Source organism: Solenopsis invicta, chromosome 1, assembly GCF_016802725.1.
Source record: "Solenopsis invicta isolate M01_SB chromosome 1, UNIL_Sinv_3.0, whole genome shotgun sequence".
Classification (NCBI taxonomy): Eukaryota; Metazoa; Arthropoda; class Insecta; order Hymenoptera; family Formicidae; genus Solenopsis; species Solenopsis invicta.
The window spans coordinates 23,127,523-23,153,707 of NC_052664.1; the positions used below are offsets into that span (position 1 = coordinate 23,127,523).

General features: G+C 31.9%; 1 protein-coding gene across 1 annotated transcript in view; it reads left to right on the plus strand.

Annotated features, from left to right (window-relative positions):
- LOC105193257 (two pore potassium channel protein sup-9) overlaps positions 1–26,185 on the plus strand; it is an 89,324-nt gene that overhangs the window by 53,965 nt on the left and 9,174 nt on the right. Inside the window, exons 2-4 of the mRNA XM_011157634.3 lie at positions 22,108–22,235; positions 22,735–23,127; positions 25,681–25,836. Of these exons, the coding sequence (XP_011155936.1) occupies positions 23,001–23,127; positions 25,681–25,836 (283 nt within the window). The 5' untranslated portion in view covers positions 22,108–22,235; positions 22,735–23,000. The remainder of the gene's footprint in view (positions 1–22,107; positions 22,236–22,734; positions 23,128–25,680; positions 25,837–26,185) is intronic.

The window sequence follows — 26,185 nt, forward strand, 5'->3', positions numbered from 1 at the left end:
TGTGTGTGTGTACATAGTCGTGAAGCGTCTTTCCTTCGAAATAGGAAGTGTAAATTAAAGATGAAGTTAGGAAAAGGAACGATAATGAAAAATCATCAAAGTTTTGTCTAGCAATAATAAGAAATTCTAATCTCTTTTCATTAAATTTTGCATATATTTTATACATAAGTTGTAATTTAATAATTTAAATTTGAAAAAAATGAAAACTTCACGTGTGCTAATAATTTATTTATTGAAACAAGATTTATTAGCTATTTTTTTCTTGTCTCCAAATTTTTAAATTTTTCAATTTATACTAGCACTGAAATAATAAATAACATAGTAACATCTTTAATCTTCTAAAAAATTTTCGATGGACTGACAATTTCTCTGTGCATGTCGTCCCCAGATGTTCTTATTTTTATATCGTTATATTAATTCTTATCAAGTTATAACGTTTTAAAGTTTTCGGCAGATAGCTCATTCATAATTTAAATGAGCGTCACGGTAGTTTACAGCAGAGTTGTGCCATAAATTTTAAGATTATGTCTAGATGGATTATTTATGTATTGTTTACATTATGTTTACATGAATCCTTTTCATATAAACGATACAAGTAATGTAAATTATTATAAATTGGAAATAACACACTACAGAAGAAATAATTAAATTATAAAATTGTAAATATATTTAATTTTAGTATTAATACAATAGAAATATATAATATTAAAAATACAAAAAAATGTGGAACATAATTTTTATTAATTTTGATGATATCTGAATCTTTCATGATGCATTGATTATTAATTGTTTACATAGATGACGTATGAAACATAGTTTACATAATTTATATCGTATACGCGTAATGCAGTTTATACATATTTTACGTGTAAACGTCCTAGTTTATAACACACACGCAGGTATTACTACGAGACTTGACTCAACTGTTCTTTATTTCGACATGAGGTCGATAATGAACATTTCAACGACTTTCTCTGCTATTGCAACATCTTCACATGGAAAAGTCTTATGCAGAAAAATTAAAACAAATTTGTATTGTTTCTAATACTATATCCGTGACGAAACGAAATTTCTTTCTTAAATCGAATAATTCATGAAAAAGTATCAAACGTATTTATCGGGACATCAATTGAATAACAATGATATTATTTACATTCATACTGAATTGAAAATTAATAATATAAAGATAAATAATATATATTACATTACAAAACACAATGACATATTATGTTATGCTTATATAAAGATACTATTAGAAATATTACATTGTAAATTTCGCGATCCTCCATTTTTTAATATATCACTCTGTTATTCAACAACGTATATCTTTGAATTAATGGACTCGTCGCAATTAAAAAGTCAACTTCCACAAATCTTTCTGTTTCACATCTATCATAAATCGTACAAATATGTCGATAGAAAGACATGAAGAGGGATATAGAAGACCCCGAGTCAAATTCTCTGTCCCAGTTATATAAACACCTCTCCGTTGAATTTGCTCGCAATATAGGCGCGAAACTGCAGCATGACTGCAATCAGCGCGATCCACTTTTTTCGAGCAGTCAATCCGCTTCGTTGAATTTATTTATTTACAACAGCCGGCCAATTCGCAACCCATTTTATTACAATTTTCATAGGATTTTCAAGCGCAAAATATGCGTGCCCCAAAGTAAATTACTGTATAGAGTATTACACTCATATTTGTTGAATCGAGTAGCATTTTTTATCCTTTAAATGATATTTTCTCCATCGAAATTTAATTGTTTTTTTAAGTTAATTTTTTTTTCAAATTTTTAAGAGATATTTTGTTTTCCGTTTGTTAATATTTTTAATACAGTACTTGAAATTAAGAAGAATAAGAAATTAACAAGAAAAGATTGGCTTGTTAACAATTTTTTTATTAAATAAGAAAACAGTTTTTCTATTTTTTTTTCCAAGATGAGCTTTTCCTGTTTTTGATAAAAAATAATACATTATATATTAATATAGCAATTGTTGAGATATATTCTGCATAAATCGAATTGCTCCACTGAACGCTGTATACCAAAATGAGTGCGTGCTAAAAGCTAATGTCGTTATGCCGTGTGTTACGTTTTAATTAAAATTCAGCGGACAATTCGTTTATCACTATCGAACCGCATTGGTTGCGCAGCCAACATGTGTTTTCGAGTGTAGAAAAGCGTAATTTCAATACTCCATTTGACCAATAAATTATCGTTGTACTAAATGATTTATCTTAGTTAGTTATATTACTTTCATTCATATTTAAATATAAGTAATTGATAATTCGATATAAAATATAATTAAAATTTTTATTATACAATGTATAACGTTTTGTAATTTTATAATAATAATTTTTAACACACTTAAAAATCTTTTATTTAAAGTTTACTGAAAATTCTTAATTTGTATAATTATAAAAATAATTCTTAAATAAGTTTGCTCGCGCAAGTACACGGTGATTGGTAGACTTGTGCTGTGGTGAGGGTATTCTGTTAAGGAAGGGATATGATATTAGTGTTTGTGAAAGTACGTGTGAAGGAATGCAAAGATTAGAGGGGCCAAATTTAAGAAGACTACTGTACTATGATATGCCTACGAAACAAGCTTTTTTTCTAACAGTTATTTTATTATATTCAAAGCTAAAATATAGAAAAATGTATTATACTTAGCTAATTAATGTTAAATACGTTTTAAGTGCATGTTTTATTATTATTGTAATAAAATCATGCAATGAGTAAAAAACAAAATTTTTAAGAAATTGAAAGAGAATAATTGTCACTCTATTCAATTTGTTTCTTCTGTTGTCTGTGATATTACGATAATATTGCAAAGAACATACATTGAATTCTCGTTTATTTTTTAGATGAAGATTGATGTATACATTACATAATCTAGCTCCATACTATTTTAACTTCAAAAAATTGATCGTTATACTACTTCAGAACAAATGTTTTAAGGATAATACCTGTGATGTACGTTCAAAAGTTTTGATGTATTTTTGGTTAATTTTGTATAACGCTTAAGTAAAAATAAGAAAAGTATTTCGAGGAATACACAAGAAATTTTCAAGGAAAACTTGATTCCAACATTCTCCATTAAAATGCTAACAAATTTTCAGAGGGAGAGAGAGAGTTTTGCAACAAACTTACAGAAGAAGATCCTTCTTTAAATCTGATACACGAACGTTATTAATAATTTTAAACGCCACTTCTTGTTAAGTTTACGTAGTAATATCGCATATACATGATGTCAGTTTAATGACGGTTTCTTCAACAGAATTTTTATTTTCTTTATTATTATTTTTTGTAATATATTAATCATACAATAATTTCAAGTTTTTATTCTTTTTACGTGTTTAAATGTACGTTATTAAACTTGAATTTACGACTTGATCCTCGAGGAGATATTTTCCTAAGGGACCGATAAATGTCTATTTATCTACATTGCGTCGCTTACATTGGGAAATTCCTGGGAACACTTTTCCACAGCGGACACTGCACCTGTTTTCGATCGTCTCTGCATCCATAGTTTGCCTGCAGTTAGATTACACGTAGATAGATAGAAGTACAGTGGTGAATTCAAGACTGTTGAATAATTCAACTTTCCTGCGAAGTGAAAATATTACTTCGATAATATGTATTTAACTTTCAGAGAGATATCAATTAGCATCTTTTTAGCGACTTAAAGGATTTAAAACTGTCGAGGATTAAGGGAAATTTGACTTTTAATTTCTTAATATATACATATATATTTCTGACCCAATTTTCTGGCCTGTTTTATTCGAATCGGTTATGATAATCCGAGCAAAGTTTCTGTTTGCTTGATAAATCTCATAGGACTAATTCTCTGAATATTGAATTTTGCAACTTCCGTTCTATAATTATAAAAGCAATAAGATAAATATGTACAAAATGTTTGTTTGAATGTAATTACTAAACTTCCGAACGGAGATTATAAATTCGAAATTTAACTCGAATTTCAATTTTTTTAATAGAAGTTCAAAAAATTCTTTTTAATTGAATTTCATTTTTATGAAATCAGCAACGTTTAAAAGTGTGACGATGAAAAAAGTACCACTCAAACAAAAACTTGAAGGAAATAATTATTAGCTCTAATGAATGATGCAATACAAAAATAAATCGCAATACAAAATTGATATTTTTATGCTTTTATTTTTAAGATACGATTTTTGAGATACGACAGCTTTATTATAAAATTAAGTAAAAATAAAAGGGATACAATTTGATTCTGCAGTTATTCGCTTGCGCGCATCGCATGCATCAAAAATGCGCATGCAGTATAAATTTCGGATGCAATGGGCAGTGCCGATCGCGCATGGCGGTGTCCCATAGCTGGTAAAGCTACATTTTCCGAATCCAGTGACGTACGCGGGGATACGGCTTGACGTCATTGCGTGAAAATGGGCCACGGCCTCCTGAGCCACCCTCTTCCGACTACCCCGCGAATGCCTTGTCATCCTTCGTCCTGGTACGCGCCGCAGGATTCTAAAACGCCGCGCCATAGGACGTCGAGTACCGGATATATGGTTTTGTACATATGTATGTACATATACACGTATACGTAGGTACATGTCACCTGCGAATGTACTTAAGCGGGTACGCAACGAGATTGATTAACCCAGCGGAGTTATTTGTCTCAAACTTTGAAACCGATCTTTCTGGCGCGAAGTTATATGTATCGTTAAAATCGGATTCTGCTGAAAACAGTGCGGTTTTAACACTTTGCTATTCATCTTTTTACAAGTCATTTGTAAGAACTAGTTTTCCTTTCAAAGAACTAACTTTTAACGTTTAATAAATTGTGAATGTCAGAAAACTGTATAATTATATTTTCACAATTAATATGGATGTTTTTTTAAGAGAAAAAAAGTTTATATTATTTCTAATTATCTATGGAAAATGAATAATCAATGTATTGTCGCGTCTTAGATTCAACACAGAAACAAATACAATTATTACATCAATTGTACGACATATATCATATGAAATACTGTAGTGCCACGGTACTTTAATACAAATTTTAATAATATTGACAAGACATTTATATTTATAACTGTTATTAATATTCTATTTTACTGTCTTTGTATTTTATGAATTTAATTGTATTTTCATTCATGAATGATTTCAATACATTTTGGTATCATTATAAAGGAAGAGTGATTCAGCGAAAGCACAAAAATTCAGGAAATACGGGATATCTGTCAGTGTCCCAGATTTAGCACTAAATGTGGTTGTCTGATTTTATATTTTATTTGTTTCACATACAGATTGTCTATATTACTTTTGGATTGAAAATTAAATTGCCATATTTATTGTTAAATATAAAATATGAAGGAATTATTTACTAAAATAATGTATCTTCTGTGAAGTTATTATTTTTTATCTTTGTTATTCGCTATGTACATTTAACTTTGCCTCAGCATTAAAATATTGAATGGACTTTTAAAATAAAAACGCCAAAATATATTCATCCTAAATCTACGTGCACAGTATACGATATGAATCATAATAATGATGAATTACGAAATCAAATTTTATAATCTCCTTTACGTATTGGATTTTGAATATTTAAATCGTCAGGAAAAAATATTGTCATTCATATTTGCGGCGTTATCTACAGGCTTAATAACATTGATGGGTTTCAAAATTGCGTACTGTGCATATTCGATGTACACGGATTTCTGTACTTTGAACCGAATAATCCAAGTGCAAATCCTTTATCGAAATGGAACTTGATTACTAATTTCGGAGCTGCAGTCCGCGTGGTCACGAGGCAATATCCTAAATATATCCGTCCTTCCGTAGGGCTATAGGAGCATTTAAGATTCCGATTGACTCAAAGGAGATAATTCCAAAACTTCATTAACCAGAGTGAATTGCCTCTCTGGAGCGTAAATATTTCGTTGATTCAGGGTAAAAATCAATAACATAAAAAAAAAATCTTGAAACCTTAGTAATAGAAAATTACTTTATTTCTTTATTTCTTTAAATAAATTTACGATTTGTTCTTAACAAATTAAGTATACCTAATACTATATTTATATAAAAAAAAAGAATTAATTAGTGTTAAATCTTTAAATAGTGTTGTATCTTTGTAAAATACTTTTTTTAATGCGTGAAATACTTTTTTACAGTTTAGCATTTCGTATATTGTTTTATTATTTGAAGATACAACTTTTGATTTTCGAACATCCAAGGCATAAAATTTATTATAGATTAACATTATCGCAGAATAAATATTGTGATAGTGATAATTCGCAATTAAAAGGCATACTAATGAAGGAAGGAAATTATTTCTGATTATATGACGGAGAAGGTTAAAGTTTGCGGTGTATATATTGGTTTTAGTATTAACCACGAAATTTCTCTCAGAGATTCAGCCGTTAGTAAAGAAACGAAGAGTTTGTCCAACATAGTAAGAACAATATTGTAGAGTAGAGTCACAAACATGAAGGGTTGAGTTTCTGAAAAAGACTAAATAAACATGTATCTAGAAAAGTTTTATTTTCAAGACGGAATCTTGGCAAACTACTATTACGCGTTGAAATGTGCTTGCAAACTCGCAAAACACATTTTGATTTTTTGTAGTTTGAGTAAATATAAGATATACAAGATAGATTATAACAATTTGGAAAGTAATAAAAATATCAGATACGTGCGTTTTAATAAAAATATCAAATTTAATCGAAATAAATTGTTTAGTTATAAGAAATGTTTTTTTTTTTTAACAACTTATGTATAAAAAATTTAGTTACAAACTCTTTTCTAATGTAAAACAAGTAAATTGACCAAAGGCGTTTCAAATTCACCAAGTATAAAAAGTTAAAGTTTTTTTATTTTACTGTTGAAGAAATATACGATTGCCTTTTTATAAAAAGATATTATTTTTGTTTTCGACTTGAAGCTAAGTAATCGAGGAAAGCCACCTCAATTGACATTAGTCAGGATTGTGGAATCCAGGATGATCCGCTGGTTTGATTAATGAGACTAATATTACCGTAAAAATCACAGATTCTTTTATTGCGGTTTGTTGTGAAGTCAGCGTATATGTCTGTATATTGTGCTGTTCATCCACTTAAATGTCCTTCTTGCTACGAGAAATATAACAGACACGTGCGCTTACTTCATCTGGAACGTTCCGAAACGTCACAGTTATATTATTAAAGTAATGACGCATTTCCGAATCTCCACTTTGATTTGATATGCGTGAGATAAATTTTGTTAAACTTGTGTGCGAGGCAGAAAAAAAAAGCGAGTGAGTGAGTAATTTATAATGAGAGAGCTGTGAGAGACAGACGGAGAGAGAAAGAGAGAGAGAGAGAGAGCGACGAGGGGGAGGGAAGGAAAAGAAGGAAAGTTGAAAAAGAGGGTGAGAGGGTGAAAAGACGAGTAACAGAGAATAGAAGAAAGGGAAAAAGAGAAAAAGCCACGAAACTTTCTTTTTGTTGGCTGTATAATTTATTCTATTTTCCGTTTTACTTGGGACAAGCACTTAAAATTCTTCTTTCTCGGTTGGTGAATTCTTCTTACCCACAATGTAAGCATTAACTAATGCCGCGACGAGCTGACTAAACATGAAAAGGAGTCATACGAATTGCGAAATCTATATACATATATATAATGAGGTTTTACTGAGAGAAACTCAATGGCAAGGTTGAATTTAGAAAATTTAAGCGAGCCTCCACTATTAATTAATTAACGTAAGGATTGTGAGCGACGAATGATGGTGAATATCCGGGGACATGAATTTTCCATCATGAGATCCGATTTACTAAGCGTTAAGAATATTGTTATGGCCTTGGATTAATCTCTTCTTCAGGCATTAGCTCAGTTTGGGAGCAATTTATTGTGGATAATAATTAGGTCACGTTTCGATCAAATAAACGTATGCATGCATTTTAGAATTGGGATTTGAGATAAAATTGTAGCTTACGAGGATTATACAAATTTAGCTGGAACAGAAAAGAATATTGCATTACAGTGGTAAGATTTGTATAATATATATTTGATATATTGATAATTGATTAGATATACTTTTATAATATATTTTTCATAATTTTGTTTAATTTCTGAAATAATGTTTTTTTATTATATTGTCAAAGAATCAAAGAATCAAAGAATTTTAATTAAATCTTTTATGATCAAAAATATTTGTAGCTTAATGATCATGTTTTTAATAAATAACTTATATGATTTATTTCTACATTTTCTTTTAAAAATTTCTGTAATTGTGAAAATGTAGTATTTTATTTTTTAGAGATTTCTTATCTTCTATTATATGAAAAAGAGTCTCAATTTCAGCATATAATTACTGTAATTAACGTCATGCTTTGATTCCGTCTAAAAATCCTTATGTAACGTAATTTCCTAATTATTCCATCCTAATTAATCTATAAAGCAAAAAATTAAATTATAATGCCATGCATCGCGTATAGGAAACTTCAGCTTTTCAGTCCGCGAGCCATGCGATAGTATTCGACTCCAATTAAAAGCACGATTCGATACCGATCGAGTGCAGGCCGTTGCAATGTTCCTCGAGGCCATTGTTTGCATAGCGAGAGTCCTTGAAGCAACCGAGAAAGTCGAGACAATCGTCTCTCGAAGGCGGCGGTTCTATTACGTGTAATTGGTTCATTAGCTTTCATATCGATGAAGCTATTCGGTCGTTGATGTCTGGAGGGACTACAAGAAGGGCGTCAAAATGCCCGTTCTTTTGTCACATCTTTCCTTCACCCTTGTGATCCAATCGATATACATACGTATATGTACGTACGGCAAGTGCATAATATCTAAATAGCAAGAAAAAAATAACGGTTTTTTAATATCTTTTGGAATACACACAATTAAAGATGTGTGTGTAATTTATTTTTATTATAATCTTCAATCATGAAGGATTGAGAAGAGAGAGAGAGAGAGAGAGAGAGAGAGAGAGAGAGAGAGAGAGAGAGAGTGTATGTGTGTGTGTGTGTGTGTGTGTGCGCGTGTGTGCGTGTGTGTGTAGTTTTTGACGAAATTAAATTTCACAAATGTGTTCTCTAAATCAGAAATTAATGTATTATTCACTAAAACAGTGAATATAGCTTTATAACTATATCAATCAGTGATATATGTATCATTATTCAGTGATATTCAATGATTCCAATCAGTGATACTCCTTTTTTAAGCACTGCAAATTAGACTGATTTCATTGATTCAGATTTAAAGACTATAATACATGATATTATTTTATTATAGCATAACACAATTTTAATTATTGCACATACACGAGAAACCTTTCTCTTTAGATGAGAGGTTTTCGTTTTTAGAAAATCTCCGAGCTCAAAAAAAACACTATACACAGTTCAACGCATATAATTCCGGGCTAATTTTTAATGTTAAGTATCTCCGTAATTAGGTCACTTGCGCCAAGTACTTGCTTTGCAAAAATTAATTATGTATATTCGTGGAGGAATCTACATTTGAAATTTTCTATATGATGATTTCTGAATATTATATAAATTTAGTTTTTTTCGAATTTATTTCACAAGGAAAAAAAATTAATTTTTTTTTTAATGCCGTTCTTGACTAAAAATACTGAAAATTCGTTTTTGATATTTTTAGCCAAGTTACATTTAGCCAAGTATGTACATTTTTCACAGTATTTTTATATTATCGTCTTGATCGTTTCGTTCTCGTATCTCGATGATCGACATTAAATTTTCCTGATTATGCAACGTATCGTTAGCGTATTCGACGTGATTAACGAAACAATATCTACTTCGACGAAAGCTTTTTCAACGATGTTAGAGAATATTTTAATGTGTATGTAAAACATATAATTTTAACATATTTTTAACGGCAAATTGATCTGTTTGGTTGAGAATTTTATTTGCCTAACAAGAGTGGATGACAATAAAAATAGATAAAAATCAAATTGCTACATTTAGAGCTAAACATGCGATGAAAAAACACAAATGTTTTTAAATATTACTTAATGGTTTCAACATATAAAATTGTCGAAATTAAATATGAGATATAATTTGTCAACTCGATTTTATATAGAGATGTATTTTACGTTAAATTTATAACATATAGATTCACATCATATTTACTTATAATACTTATAATATTTTCCTTTTATTTTTGTTACGTTTATCGAAAATGACTTTTTATTGAACGATGTTGTCTGAGGCATTAAGAGTGGATCGGTGACTTATTCCAATCTAACTGTATCTATATACACGTCCCTTGGTAGCATTCATCAATCTTGAGACAAGGATAGTATATTCCATACAGTATTTTCCACACAGATTCAAGATTAATTTCGAAAGATCTGACTAACAGTTACAGATTCGCGATGTACTGTATGACGATGAAATTAATTATACCGACTGAATTTCTGTCTAACAGTCCCGCAATTATGCTCGCGATAATAGAATGGAAATAATTCAGATCAGTTCAATTTTAAATTAATGTCATACTGCCACTGCCGGTTCGATCGATGAATCATTTCCAATTATCTCGCGTCATATCTTCCGCCTATCGCTGGTTTTTCCCGAAAAATCTTCTTGATTCTGTCATTTGCAAAAAGTCTTAATTATGCCGATCCATTTTTCTCTCTCTTTCTCTCTCTCTTCCCTCTCTCTTTTTTTATCACATCATAAAACATCTAATCTAATAGCTGATATCAAGAGCTTTTCAAAACATTATACTAAAGTTATTTTTTTCTGAAGTACTTTCCGATTTATGAGGCTTGAAAGTTACAATGTACTATAGCTTTCAAGCCTCACAACTCGGAAACTACATAATGAAAAATAACTTTCTTGTAATGTTTTGAAAAGTTTTCGAAATTGACTACAAGAAAATGCAATAACAAATAGAGGGTGTTAGAGAAGCATCCGATACCTCTTAATATTTCGGAAATTAAAATCATTTTCAAATAGAAATTCCTATTTTTTATTGGATTTTCTTGTAGTCGGTCTTGAAAGTTTTTTGAAACATAAGAAAGTTATTTTTTATTAAGTTTTATTTATTTATTTATTTATTTTTTGAAGAATTTCTTTTTATTAATTAATATTAAATTTCTTTTGTTTTAAATCTTTTGTTTTATTGTAATTAGTGTGAATGTACATGATATTAAAAGCTCTGTAGCGCGCGCCTGTTTTGTTCTAATATTTTAAATTTTTAGTATAAAATATTTTAATCTTTTTAAATCATTGGAAGAGAGCTTTCTAAATATTTTAGTTTAAAATTTCTCTAAAAATGCGTTCTTTTATAGATACTTCTCTATTATTTTTTACACGCTTCATCAAGAACACTGTTTATTAAACAGAGTTATTAAGTGGATGATAACAGCCGAGGTATTAATTACTTGCAACGATGGTATATTTTAAGATAATGAAAAACGAAATGCGTACGTCGTTAGCGTTGTTAACGTTAGTTACGTTATTAATACGACTTCTAGGCACGTAACTTGTTGCTTATCAGAACAAGAATGCAATCTAATTTTTTTTTGCTGTCTAATTAATTAAAGTACATTAATGAGTTAAATGTATGGCTAATTCACTAGTTTTCACGCCTCGTAACGAAAAGTGCGCGGCGAGATGTGCGAGAGAGTACACGAGTATGCTTTACACGAGCCGCCGGTTTACTGTTATTGGCTTTCGTCGCTGCAAGTTTTATTGCGGCTTCATGAAAAATACATTTGGCTCTGTTGCAACCAACGTACGTAAAATGTACATCAACAGAACGCTTTCAATTGAGAGGATACTCAAGCGAAAGGGAACGATACTCAGCTTTTTTTGATTTTTTTCCTTCTTTAACTGCGAGACTTACATCCTTCGGAGTTAAGGATAATAACTATTAAGTACCAATTTGTTATACAAAATGCACAAGGATGGAAATTGAGCGTGTTAGGTTAGAGATTTATACATTTTTAAATAGATTCTGTTATTTATATTTGTTGTTACTTATTGTTAAATTATTACGTTTATTTATAGTACTCTAATCTTATTTAGATCGCAGACATTCTTATAGATCTTATTATTTCGGCAACGTGTTTTGTTAAAATAGAGTAAGTTAAGCTGCGCCAGTTATTATTTATCTCGATTCGTAAATCTGTTTTAACCCGCGTGTAAAAAGCTGTGTATCTCTTGAAAATCGGAGAGAGACTGCCGCGCAAACTACAATGGAACTGCAACTGTCGTGTTGTGACGGAGCAACAAGTCTTCCCATTAATAAGTAGCTATACCGACCCGCCACAGGCATACAGTTGGACATAGAGAAGTTGGTCATGTCGCTTGACGGTTAGAATAGCGGTCAACAGCAGGACAGAATGGTCAACAGCGAAGGATGGACGTGCCGAGAGAACGGTAGCTGAAATCAGAGTGAACGTATGTAGCAAAAATCACTCGGAGAACTCGACGCTATGAGCTGTGAATAACGCGCAAATGGATGGTCTGGAAATGAATTTTATTCTTGGAAGTGAAATCGACTTTGCAAAGAAATAATTTAATTTGTGTGAACATAATTGAACTTTTTCACTCAACAGTGATTTGATAAAGCGTACAATGTATATATATAATTCTTTGGATCATTTTATTGTATTTATTCAAGAATTTTTTAAATTTACAAGTTTCATCAAATGTTGAATTTTTTTAAATGTTATATTTACAAAAATATAATCTTGTCCGTTTTACTTGACAATTACATTTGTTTTGAAAAATATATTCAGCTTTTATATTTTAAATTATCGTATTATTGCGCGCGCGCGCATACATGTATAAACTTTGAGAATGCTGAATTGGCGCTTTGTGTATTTGAATGAGATAGTGTGATGCCATGTCTAGGCTATTAGACCGACGAAATATCACGGCTGCGAAAATGTTTCTTTCTTTCGCTAATTAATGGACTATCTCGCCGGAAACGAGGATTGGGCGGTGCAGAGCTTTAAATGTACTTTTTCAGCGACTGTTTTTAGATGCATTCCGAGTAATTAAATTCTCGTTTTCAGGCACCTCAAAGTAGAAAAAACTGTAATAAAAAATATTTAAAAAGTATTTGATACACCAAAATTATCATTTCTGACGAATAAATCGGAAAAGAGAAATAAGAAAAAATTTTGGATGTTAATTTAACATTTAAAAATATAAACTCTGCTTATATTTGAACATGTACTTGAAACTATGCGAGAATATTGTAAATTTGAAGAATATTTTTGTTCACTAAATTCGAGATATCGCTTAAAGCCTTTGATAATGATAGCGGTAAGCGAGTGGTTGATACGACTACTTGCACTAAATATGACGAAGTAATAGCCTTGATCGTTCCGATGAACTCGTTTGCGTTTTATCTTCTTTTACTAATGACAGCAATTTTCTAAAGGATTTTATTGTAAAAACGTTGATGCATTACGTTTGAAAAAAAAAAAATAGTACAATTTCATTAAATTAATGCATTGCCTCTATTTTAATTAAATACGAGAATTTCGTTTTTTTGTTTCTTTTTATTCAGCTAAGAGTGATCGTTCGCTAAGGATTGGAATAAAAATTCAGAAATTAATGCATACCGACTGATTAAGAGCAGCGTTCAAGCAATATCTTTCGTGCTTCTTATAAATCTCCATACCGGTAGCTTCTTGCGCTAATATAATATTACCAGAAGCAATTTCGAGGCTGCGCGATAATTAATGTACGCGCGATTACACATTATCCTTTTGGCGTTCCCAGGGCGTGTTTTGCAGCGTGATAATTTGAGAAGTGATCCTAGAGCTCCATTACTCGCGCCGCATATTCGCGATGCACGCTTCTTGCGAAGATAGCGCGGATAGAGATGATCGGTTAGCGATAAATCAAAGACGGCTTTTCATTTTCTCACGGTTATCCATCACCACTGGATGAGGGCGTCGGTGGAGAACGGTCACGGGCAGGAAAGGAAGGAAAAGGAGAATGAACTCTTAAACAGTTAAGGGAATCTAAAATTTGTCAAGCGCACCCTGCAAATGATATCCCATGATAAATCCGTTTATCCGTCCCTCGACATTTTTGTTCCTCGTGCTCTCCGATGACCGCATGCGTCCTTGAAGCACACGTGGAGCAACGTACGGGAAACAAGCAGAGGGACGAGAAAAAGAAAGATGAGAGGGAGGACAGAGGGAGAGATGTGTGGGTGGATGAGGGGGACGAAAGATGGATGAAAGTTCTTTTTTCAGTATCTTCCCATTAATCATTCGACTGGTCCAGTCGATTTGAAAAGAGCCAAAGTGGCTCCTACCATTCTGGCAAACGTATAGGGGTTACTAACCCCCTTCCTCGAAATTATGCCCTCTTTTCGTAGTGATGACAAAAAGACACACGTGGCGTCGAAGGATACGTGACATTTCCAAGTATTTAAACGACGTTGTGCACAGTCAGGCTATTTATTTCGACTCCTTTCCGTGCTTCTTTGCATTGATAATGTCACGAGCATTTAAGAGAATCTTAAGCATGAAAATATCTCTTGAGACAAAAGGCTGATATAAGATAATTGAAATTACAATGCCGTTTTATATAAATTATTTTTATAAAAAGCAGCTGATTTTATTCAATTAAAATTTTAATATAACTCGTTAACAAGTTATTATAGAGAGAATTTTCTCTTAAAATTAAAATCATGGTAATTGTGAGGCCATGGACATTCAAAGCCGGAAATAGAGTGTGGCGAACGAGGTGCTTGTCTCATGTAAAAAATTTGAAAAGTGCAAAAATGATAAATTTAAAGCATGTAAATGATATAAATGCAATTGTAATTTCTTCTGATATTTTGAGTTTTAAATAGCATGCGATATCAATACTTTCTGATACAAAGTTAGTTTCTATTTTGAACTGTCTGTTTTCAAATTAATTCATAATCAGCCTTTAACCGAATTGTGTCGGAACTTAAAGATAGCATAACATACATTTGTAACTATTTCAATAATAGTGGAAAACATTCATGTGGAAAAAGTTTGAAGTTAGTAACTTGTTAGACTTATTATACTTTTAAATTTATTGAAATTGTACTAAATTTTAGTAAAATTCTTTGATGTTTCGTAACTAGCATGATTTTAAGGATAAATTCTAAGGGAAAATTCTTTTCGTGTATAAGATGGACGATTTTACAAAAGCGAAACTATACATCAGAATATTTGCACAGGAAGATAAACTAAGAACTATTGCTCGTTACAATAGTACGACTTGTATCATCCACAGTAGTAGAAATCGATTTTAATCCGACATCGTTTCTCTTAAGAGAAAAATACTGTCAAACGAAGATTGAATAGCTCTATGTATACGATCAATATGTATATAATTAACAACTCTCTTATCATTTCATTTAAACGGGCAAAATATAGATTTTGCATGTGTGATTTGGCGTCAGTCAAATATCAAAAATTGTGTGTTGAACACCTACGACATTTAATCGTTGAATACATGTATTTTCTCTTCGGAACGATATAAGCTGAATAGTAAAAATTTATTAAAAGATACTGGCGAACATATTCTAACGGAATGCATTTATTTATGAGACTTGTCGACTTTCGTGGGTTTGCATAGTACTTTAAAAGATAGCGCCGTAGGGAACGGGCGGAAAAAATGGAGAGAAACGGTCGGGCGGTTATACACGTCGACGAAGGTGAGCCGGAACACGCACCATCCTATACTAAACGGGGGAGAAGAAAGGTCTCCGGACATCCTCTAATGTAATTGAATCGAGGAGGAACGCGCAAGCATTGCACTCTCGTGCTTGCGAAAGCATCAGCGCGTGGCTGCTTGACGAGATCGCTTTAGGTAGCGACGGCAGGATCAGCGACGAAGTGCAGGAGTTTCATCTTCTTTGACCTCGTTTCATTACGGAAGTTGTGCGCAAGTTTTGTCATTGAAGAGCATGACGCTGATAATGCTAGCAGACTATCCTGCCACTCACGATGCACGATTTAAAGAAAATGACCTTTTGCATTCGTCCGCTACACAAAACGCCACACGACGACCGCGTATCTGTGAGATGGGATTGGGGATATCAACTTCTCCGACGGTCGTATTTCGCGAGAGTACAAACGTACAAACAAGACATAATACTGCATATATCTCCTGCAATTTTATTAATATAATAGATTGCAAATGTTTTTAAACTTTTACGAAATATAAGAGAGATTAAAAATATTATTCAATTGCATTTGAAATCATTCTAGTATTCTACAATTACATTTATATTAATCGCACAGAACAGTTGATATGTTTTCACTTTTTACTCGAATAATTATAATGAGAATTTTTTAAGTAATGTATTAATGGTTTAATAATAATTAAAAATTATTGCGTAACGAGATACGTTGCATTACTTTTATTTTATTTGTTTCCACATGAAAATGCACTAATTTTAACTTAAATATGAAGTGGAAGTGTCGATTTCATGTTTAAATTTGTGCAAAATTTTAATTCAATATAAGATTACAAATGTTTTTAAATTTTTGGGAGATATAGAAGAGATTTAAAACAGTCTTGCATTTGAATCTTAGCATTTTACAATTATATTCATATTCATCGCCAATCTGGACATACTAACTATAGGAAGCTGTATAACATTTTTGCACTTTTTATTTGTGTAACTGTAACAATTTTTAAGATAATAATTCAATGACACATTAAAATTATTGCATTATACGAGACACATGAAATTTTTTTTTCTCATTTACCCGCACAGGAAAATGTAATAATTTTAATTCAGCTTTAATTTTTATATTCTAATACAAGTTTGACGATAATAGGGACTGATAATTTAATTAATTATTCATGTGCCACGTGGACTTCATTAATCGATGTATCTTAATATTGAACGCTAAGATATGGAGACTACTATCGGTAACAAAGACTAAAAGTCACAAGAAGAACCGGATGTTGCGCTCGCGAGAATTGCACGAATTAGAGCGGGTTCTATTTCCGCGTAATCGATTGCCACAAACCGTCACACGTGCAATTTCGATATTACGCCGGGCAGTCCTGCCACAATTTCTCGGAATTGCAAGGAATTGCAACTGCACGTGCAAGGATTGCGCACACTTCTACCGTATATCGTACACATGAATATGTATGTTACACGTTGATATTACATATCAGATTGATTACTCCGACTTTTGCAATTTGCTTTATAAATTGAAAGATGAAAAGGATTTTCGCCTCTCGTCCTCTTTCTCGTTATTTTTTTTATAAGAGAATTTTTTTAAAAGATAACAAATTGCACAGACCAGAAAATATTAGTTGAATGCTTCAAAACTATAGCTGGTTTGAAAACTTTTACAAGAAATTTTGTCAGTCATTATACAATGTGGAGTTATATATTCTTTCTATTTTTTAACTTAGATTTTTATTTGCGTATTGATTTAAATCTAAAGAAGAATATTTGTTAAGTTTGTTAAGTTAAATTATGAAGAGTTTCTGTTTTCAAGAAATAATGATTTATAAATGAAAATATAAAGATATTGTTTTTATATTTTAAATTGTTTAACAGCAACATTATTATTTCAATTATTACCTCAAAATTATTTTGTTCATAAAACGTTATATAATTTTATCTATTATTTGTCATAGATAAATGTGTAATACAATTAAATTATTTTTATCTTATCTAAGATACGTTTACAATACTTTTTGTAATTTATCTTTATTTAAATGATTTTAAATTATCTAAACGCAACATTGATGACGGAAGTATCATTATACGAGATCCAAGAGAAGATGCATCCCATACGTTTTGCGCTTGATGAAAGTTTAATTTCTGATCGGTCGTGAAAATACTTTATTAAAAGTAACTGTAAAACTCGTGGCAGAGGTATCCGCTTCGTGATTTTGTACGTTAATGAACATGATCGCAATCACGTGATAAATTTGTCCGAAGTCGGATTCCTACGACTTTCGCGACAGCAAGATGGTTCTCGCCGTAAGTTCGCTTTGTAATATGACGTAAAATACGATCGACCCTTATAATCCTTGTCGATATATATCCCGTTTGAGACCGCGATCATTTACACGCCACTGATTCGTCCGCTTATTGATACTTAATGATTTTGTGTAAGAGTTATTAGCTTCTAAGGATTTTCCAGGGCTTACTCATGAGAATAAATGAGGAGATTCGAAATTCAGAAGAGCTACCGTTATTCCCGTAATGTATTGTTTTTCCATGAGAATATTTATAAATAGAAACGAAGCTGATTGGAAGTTCTTTGATTTATTTACCTTTTCAAAGATTTTTAGTAAAAATTTTATAAAACTGTGAATCTACATATACTTTTCGTGTAAGATTTAATATTTTCTTTATGCTGTTATTAATGTTTCAGTTATAACTAATATAATAATTATATATTATATTAATGTAATAATTTTGTGATCAATTAAAATAATATTTAATGTTTAAACAAAATATTCATACATATTTATAAATTTTACTTCAAAAGTACAGGAATTTTATTTTATAGCAAAATTTTATTAGTGCAAAAAGCTCATTCCCACAGTTTTTTAAACAAACTTTCACAGAGTTCAATGGCACGTGTAGAGGCGAAACATTTAATCTCGTTTTTATCATAATTTTAATTTGAGTTTTAATCCAATTTGAAATCGTATTAATTTTGCTATTATTTTGTCATTTTTATGTTGAAACAATTTTAGAACAAATTAATGCAAAAAAGTTCTGTTATGTTAAGTCATAAATAACATTGCAACTTAGTTTCGAAATCTGAGTATTTAAAACAGATCGGTTTTATTGTCGTTGTATTAGATGTCTCGCATTTCTCGTAATAATTCAAAGCGGCGCGATAATGATTTCTCAGTTTCTGCTTAGCACATCTAGGAAAACTCTCTTTGTCTTTGGGAAAGAGCCACGTGAACGGTCGTTCTTTACTACGGCTTATTGTTCTCGTTGATTCATAATGAAGCAAATAAGTCGTTATCGCAACAACCCTTTACGGAATTATGCACACAATAATCGATATTAAGGAGCATCGCGAACGACACGGTAGCTAACTGATATTATTAAACTCGTGACTTATCCAAGGGTACAACAATAAAGATTCTATCATGTGATAATGACTCGATGGCGCAAAATTGTGACGTGTCTTCCTCTAAAGCTAAGTTACTTTTTCGATTGGACTATAGATATATGATATATATTCTCTCTATAAGAAATACGCGTTCTTGTTTTCCTTACATTGGTAAGTAACATGCTAAATCACACGGCTATGAGAACTTTAATCATCCTCGCGTACCCTTTAAAATAAAACGTAATGACCTGAGTCAAAATTTTACTTCTATTTTTGACCTCGGTTATTTTTAACTTAGATCTTTTACGTCTATTTTGATACTTTAAACACTCAAATAGACCTCTTTTGAACCTATTGATTACAATCGGGTCTTTGTGAAGTTTTAAGAGGTTTTAAGAGGTTTTAAGAAAACTTCTTTTGAACCACAAAGTGAGAAATTTTCCGATAACTACCATTTTGAAGCTCAAGATAGGAATTCAAAAGGTTTAATTGAGGTCGAAAATAGAAGACTCGAGGACATTCTGCATTTCTGAAAAGGACATCTCACATTCTACAAGGATTTTATTTACCTTTGATGAAGAATGAATAAAGTTTTGTAATTAAAGTGAAAATGTGAAAATAATTTTAAACTTGTAGTAATTATATACATTTTTGTTATTAAAAAAATTTTTTTTTAATTATTTTTTTCTTATTATTTTATACGTAGGAACAAATGATTCAAATATTACTACATATTAGGTTTGCATAATAAGTTTATACATAAAATTGAACATAAATTGCATAGAAATGATTAAAAATATAATGTAAAATAATAGATTAATATGTGACTCTTATTTTTTTTTGTTTTGACAAGATGTGATTTACGCAATCAATCTAACAGAGGCTCGCCCGAATTGATTTAGCTTGTCTTCTGTTTGAAGACAATCAACTAGAACAGAAAAATTTGATTAGAACGCCCGGATTAGATGTGAACTCCCCTCTTCGGAGACTGTCAGATTTGTACATTCATCGATCATTACTGGCGCTAATGTCGCGAATATCAAGTTTGAATGTATTCAGCAGATTCTCCCCCTTGTGAAAGGAGTCGCCGCGATTCTAATCGCGGTCGTTACCTTGATTCACGAAGGGATTTCCGCGACCTCTTCTTTCATGAGTTAAATGTGCGAAAACGACTTTTTCCTTTCCATCCTTTTCTCTTTCCTCGGCTCATAACGTTATCCTCATAGTAGATGGGAATTTTGAAAGCAATTTATCATATATTCAATAAAATACAGGCTGCCAATCTCTGCATTGAAAGAAATATTTTGGTGAGGCCAACCAAAATTTAGTTAAATAATAGTGAATTTTGTAGTTACTGGTATCAAAAACTTAGTTATATTTAACGAAATATTTGATAATTAGTTATATAGAAATAATTGTTTGGTTAAAGCTACAAATTGTTTGATCAAAACAATTACATATTTAATAACGATAAAATTTATTCGATCACTATTTACTAAACTTTGCTGGATCTTACCAAATATTTATCTCAGAGTAACTAATTATCGCGCAAACTTAATTTCAACTGTGAGAAAAGGAAAGAGAGTGAGAGAAAGACGGGGGAGAGGAGAGAGGGAGGGAAAAGAGGGATTTGTGACTTGATTTGAGTCTATGTTGCTAGACTCGTTCACAAAATTATTAAAACTCATCTTAAATTTAATGGATAATGAACAGTCTCAAATTTCTATTCTAGATATTTGATTGCAAAATTATTTTTTTATTTTTTCTTCTTTTGTTTTTTGGGCCAGTATAATCGATCTTTGTATTTAAGATCATCTTAAGTACTGTCTTAAACTGTCATTAACTAATCAAAGAACCATATTAGGATCGTATTACTTAAGACAGCCTTGAAATAAGAATCGACTATGAATATCAGTCTCAGCTATATTTTCTGCAGTTGTATATGTGAAAGCTGGATTTAAAAACATAACAAGAAAATTTGGAATTTCCTATATATTTAATGTAACGAAATAATATGTTTTTGTTCATTTTTTTATTTTTGAAAATTATACGCATAAGTCGAACAAAACAGGAAGCATGTATGCGAAAGAAAGTTTGTCATAATAATCCACAATAGCGCTAGTGAAGAATATTAGTGCAAATCAATAAATGAAATCGATATAGGTCCGATAAGTTTAATTTTGAATGCTATAAATGCAGGGAAAATGTATATTTTATTGATGATACTTCATGAATAAATGTACATATATAATAAATCGCATCAGAATTATCGCAGATTTTAATCTTTGAAACATCATTCGTATTCGAGTAGAGTGTAAATTATTCTACTGTATATATAATGTAATCTTAGAATCACATGTATTTAAATGGAAAATATGTTTAATGTAAATATGAGAATCACACACATACACAGACATGTGCTGAATATCTTGCAATAATATATCAATGATTATTTTACACCATGAGAATGTTATTCCTGTTAAGATTTGCTAATCTTAACATGAATTTTACAGAGTTGTTTCCTCAAATAACGCTTAGCTGGAAGCAATTAGCAAATTAATGGATAACAAAGAGCTCAATTGGATCGGTAATTAATCCCGTAAAAGCTTCTCTGAAACTTTTACATCCAAAATCCGCTGTAATCCACATCCAAAACAATTCTAATTGCTTGTTCAATCATTTTCTTGCTGACATACAGTTTTAGTAAAAAGACTTAGTACTTATTTACGATAACTTTTTGATTTCGCTTCTCTTAAATAAATTTGTATATTTTTCATATATACGTATAAACAAATACGTTTATACGCATTTTTCATATTTTTACTATGCTTCCAATCTTTACACTGTTTATTCAATTTCAGTATTTTTTTTTTGACAAATAGAAAATTTGTGATATCAGAGACTTAAGTGAAAAATAATAACAGTGAAAATTGGCGAAATGAATTACACCCGACATCGTTTCTCGAATGCGTTACCATGAATCAATTACTCGGCAAAATTTACCTCGTCACTTATCAGAATTTCTATTCTTATCAGAAAATCTATTTTTTTGTTTAGTCGGCTCTGAAAGCGTAGGGTGCTAAGCCGAGGAATGGAGGGAACGTGGCAGTGGGAGCAGCGAAAGCACTGCCATATCATTCTGCTCAACTCTTCGTACCTAAAGGAGAACCCGGAACAGGTTGCTGGTGAGCTGCTAAATCTTTTTCTTCTAAATCAGCACATTTTTTGCTCGGTATGATCCTCATCGCGGAAAACAAATTCGTCTCGCTACGTCAATGAGGAAAAAGGATGGTCTTAAAACCAGCCATCTCTCTCGCTTGGTTGCTTACAACGATTATACCTTTTCATCTTGCATCTGAATTTCAAGCTAGGAAAGCGATTCCAAAAAAGCGAACTGAGGAAGGAGGGACGAGAAAAAGTGTTAAATGAAATCGATTTCAACATTCGCGGTTCATTCTTAAGTGACCTACATCTTTAAAAATAACGTGAAGTATTGCTGGAGCAGATTCGTAAATTTCGTTTATATCATTGGCTCGCTTTCGATTGCCATGAAATCGATTCGGTGTTCCAATTACCACACACATCTTGGTTTCTCATTCTTATTTTATCAGGAATTTATTGTTGATCTGATTTTTATTAATAAATCGCTGTATATCAGATGCAATAACGTGATGCCTTTTTTAGCTTTGATAGGACAAGTGGACGCGACAGTTTCAGATGAACGAAAACGACTGCACGATTGCTACAGCAAAGAAGCAAATATCTTGAAGACAAGAGCCCGCGTGCCAAGTCTGTAGCGTTCGATAAGGAAGAGAGGGCCCCCGTCAAGTACTTTAGAAGGAGAAAAGAGAAGGGGTCGTCATGGGCCCTACAACGCAAATCGTATCTCACTGAGCGATGCAAGTAATTAGGGCCGGGGCCCTGCTAGTGAGCATGTGGCTCACTAGAGAATGAAGAAGCAAAACGTCCGGACTTTATCATTAATCGTCTTCACGCTTACTTACCTCCTCGTTGGTGCTGCAATCTTCGACGTGCTCGAGTCCGAGACGGAGAAATCACGCAAAGAAATGCTAGAGGGTAAGTAATCGACTCGTTTTACAAGTATTTCGAAATAGATGCAGCATGTCGTTCTTAAAATGACTGAATTTTTGCAGAAAATAACAGAAACATGTAATTGCTTTAAAAAAAATTATATACGAAGGTAAGTAAAAAATTATATTTTTGCTAGAACACGTTTTTAAGTTTGTCATACTGCGTTCCGGTCAGGCAGGCTTTAAGTTGGCACTACTGGGGTCCCATGATCAAAGCTGGACCTTGATCGCATTTACTGCTACAAGCCTGTAAATATGGCCGCTCTGCTAAAAGTTTGCATCAAGGATGAACAGAGAGCTATGATACGATTTCTTTGGTCGAAAGGAGTAAAAGGTGTTGAAATTTGTCGGAGGCTTTCAACACAATACGGGGACAGTACTTTACCACGCAAAAATGTATATGAATGAATTGAAAAGATTAAAAGTGAACGCATAAGTGTGACGCACAAAGCAGGAGGCCTGTCAACTTCCACCATCGACGAAAAGGTTCAGCAAGGTTAAGAGATGATACTGGCAAACCGGCGTACTGTGTTAAAAACCTCCGATGAATTTCAGCACCTTTCACTCCTTCCGACCAAAGAAATCATATTACAGCTCTTTGTTCCTCCTTAGTGCAAACTTCTAGCGGAGGGGTCATATTTACACGCTCGTAGCGGTAAACAAACTGACGCGATCAAGGTCCAGCTTTAATTAGGGGATTCTAGTAGTGCTAACTTAAAGCCTGCCTGCCCGAAATGCAATATGACAAACTTAAAGACGTGTTCTAGCAAAAATGCAAATAATTTTTTATTTACCCTAGTATATTATGCAATTACATTTTTTTTTAAAGTAATGTATTATGTGTGATGATTAGATACGTGGCGCAAGGCACGCCTACTTTGTATGCCAAAAATTCAGACTCAAATTCTCCTAGATTTTTAATTGATTTTCATTTTTTCGGAGAGCAATGGAAAATGTCTGAAAGTGCCTTTGTTAAAATAGTGAAACATCAAATGGAGACCATGATTTTTAGTCATGAAAGATTGACTTGAGAGAAAATGTCATGTGTTTTCCTTACTTGAATGGATTTATTTCGTTATTACGTGCAAAAGTATTAAAAACAAATTATGAGATATTTTATATTTTATATTAAAATATGCTAATTTTTAAATTTGATTTTGTTGGAAATGATGCATCAAATAAAAAGAAAATTTCAATGAATGGATGGAGCTTTAAGTAAAAGCCCAGAGACATCTGAAAACTTCGAAAGATCATCGAAGAGATTGAAGCGTCTCTTAGATGATTCTACAACGTTTCCAGGCATTTGTGTTGTCTGGGGTTTTCTTAAGCTGCTTTATTGCCATTCGTGTAGATTACTTAGTCATATATAGTAAGCAACGAGCGTCTATGCGAATGAAGGGCATTAATGTGCAATCGTGTGTGCGGCGACGACAGTATTTGTGCAAGACGGGGTATGCAGAAAGGCACCCCCAATAGAAGAATGTCGTTGCACTGTCGTCAAAGGCGAATGATCTTACAACGTCGCGACTATCGTCTTGTTGATGGCTTGAAAGCGCCTGATAAATACCACCTCCCACGAGCCTTATAAATCCTGGCGACAGTAGAATGAAAAGAGAGAGAGAGAGCACTGATTTGTATATTGCCATGTTCTTTTTTTCTTTACAAAAATGATTCACGGTTTTTATTTGTGGGAAAGACAATTCTGCGTAATCTGACACATAATTTTCATTAAAGGTATTGTCTCGACGTACATCTGTTCAGATAGACTCTGTGAAAGCACACTCTGAAAAGTTCAAAGGTCATTAGTCATTTTATTTAGCCCTGTGATGTATTCATTCGTTTTTCTTTCTTTCTTCATATCACATTCTCTTCTTCTCTCTCTTTATTCGATGAAATCGTTATATAAATAATAATAAAAAATAACGTGCACAATTGAGTCAATGTCGGAGAAAGTACTTGATTGAAATAAAAAATAGTAATAGAAATATTTATGTAAATTTTATCTATAAAAAATACTATTTTACATAAGTATTTTGTACAATAAATATAAAAAAAAGCAAATAATAAAGGAAAGACGGGGGTCGTGAGATACGTGTGGGATGGTGAGATATTGTTTATTTACTGTTTTCTATTTTTTAAGAGCATAAAATAAAAAATTGTAACTCTTTTTTTGTTATCAAGTTAGATAATCAGTCATAAGAGAATTTATTTTAAAACTTGTTTATAGAAATTGAGTTACATGTAAATTAACATAAATATTTTATTTCAAGTAAAAATATATATAAATGTTAAATAGTATATATTTTGGTTTTTGTTTTTAAATATTTACTAAACAAAATACTTATTTCCAATATTTTGTATTGATACATTTTTTAAATAAATATTTCTATATTGAACCTATTTCAATTTTTCTTCAGTATCGAGTATCACTCACTACTGCTCTTGATACTTTTAATCAGATCTCAAAATATATGTCAATTAATTATAACTAATTACAATTCTCAATGATAATTACCGCGTACTCTTGTTTTATTCGCAGACATTGAGAAAATAATCATAGAAAAGTACAATATAAGCGAGGACGACTACAAGATCATGGAAACAGTGGTGCTGAAGACAGAACCTCACAAAGCTGGCCAACAGTGGAAGTTCGCCGGCGCGTTTTATTACGCCACAACGGTCCTCACCACGATAGGTACGTGTTACAAAGTTATCGTTGCTCCGAATACCGTCGGATGTTCAAACCGAGTTTATTACGCGTAACTACTGTTACGTTACTATCCATTTACATTGAAAACTGCTCGATAACCCGTTTGGCGGACGGCCAAATGCAGTTTGAAAAAAGCAAGTTTGATTTGCAATTCGGATCTCTTTCAACTATTGTAAGTGTTATACAACTGCCGCTCTTTTTTCTTCGTAAATAGGAAGAACAAACAATTTTTTTTTACATTCAAAATTTTTCTACATCATTTTGGGTGTACGTCAATTTTGTTCACTTATCGCGAAAAATGATTTTTCAATTCTACGAGCGTTTTGGTCAACTG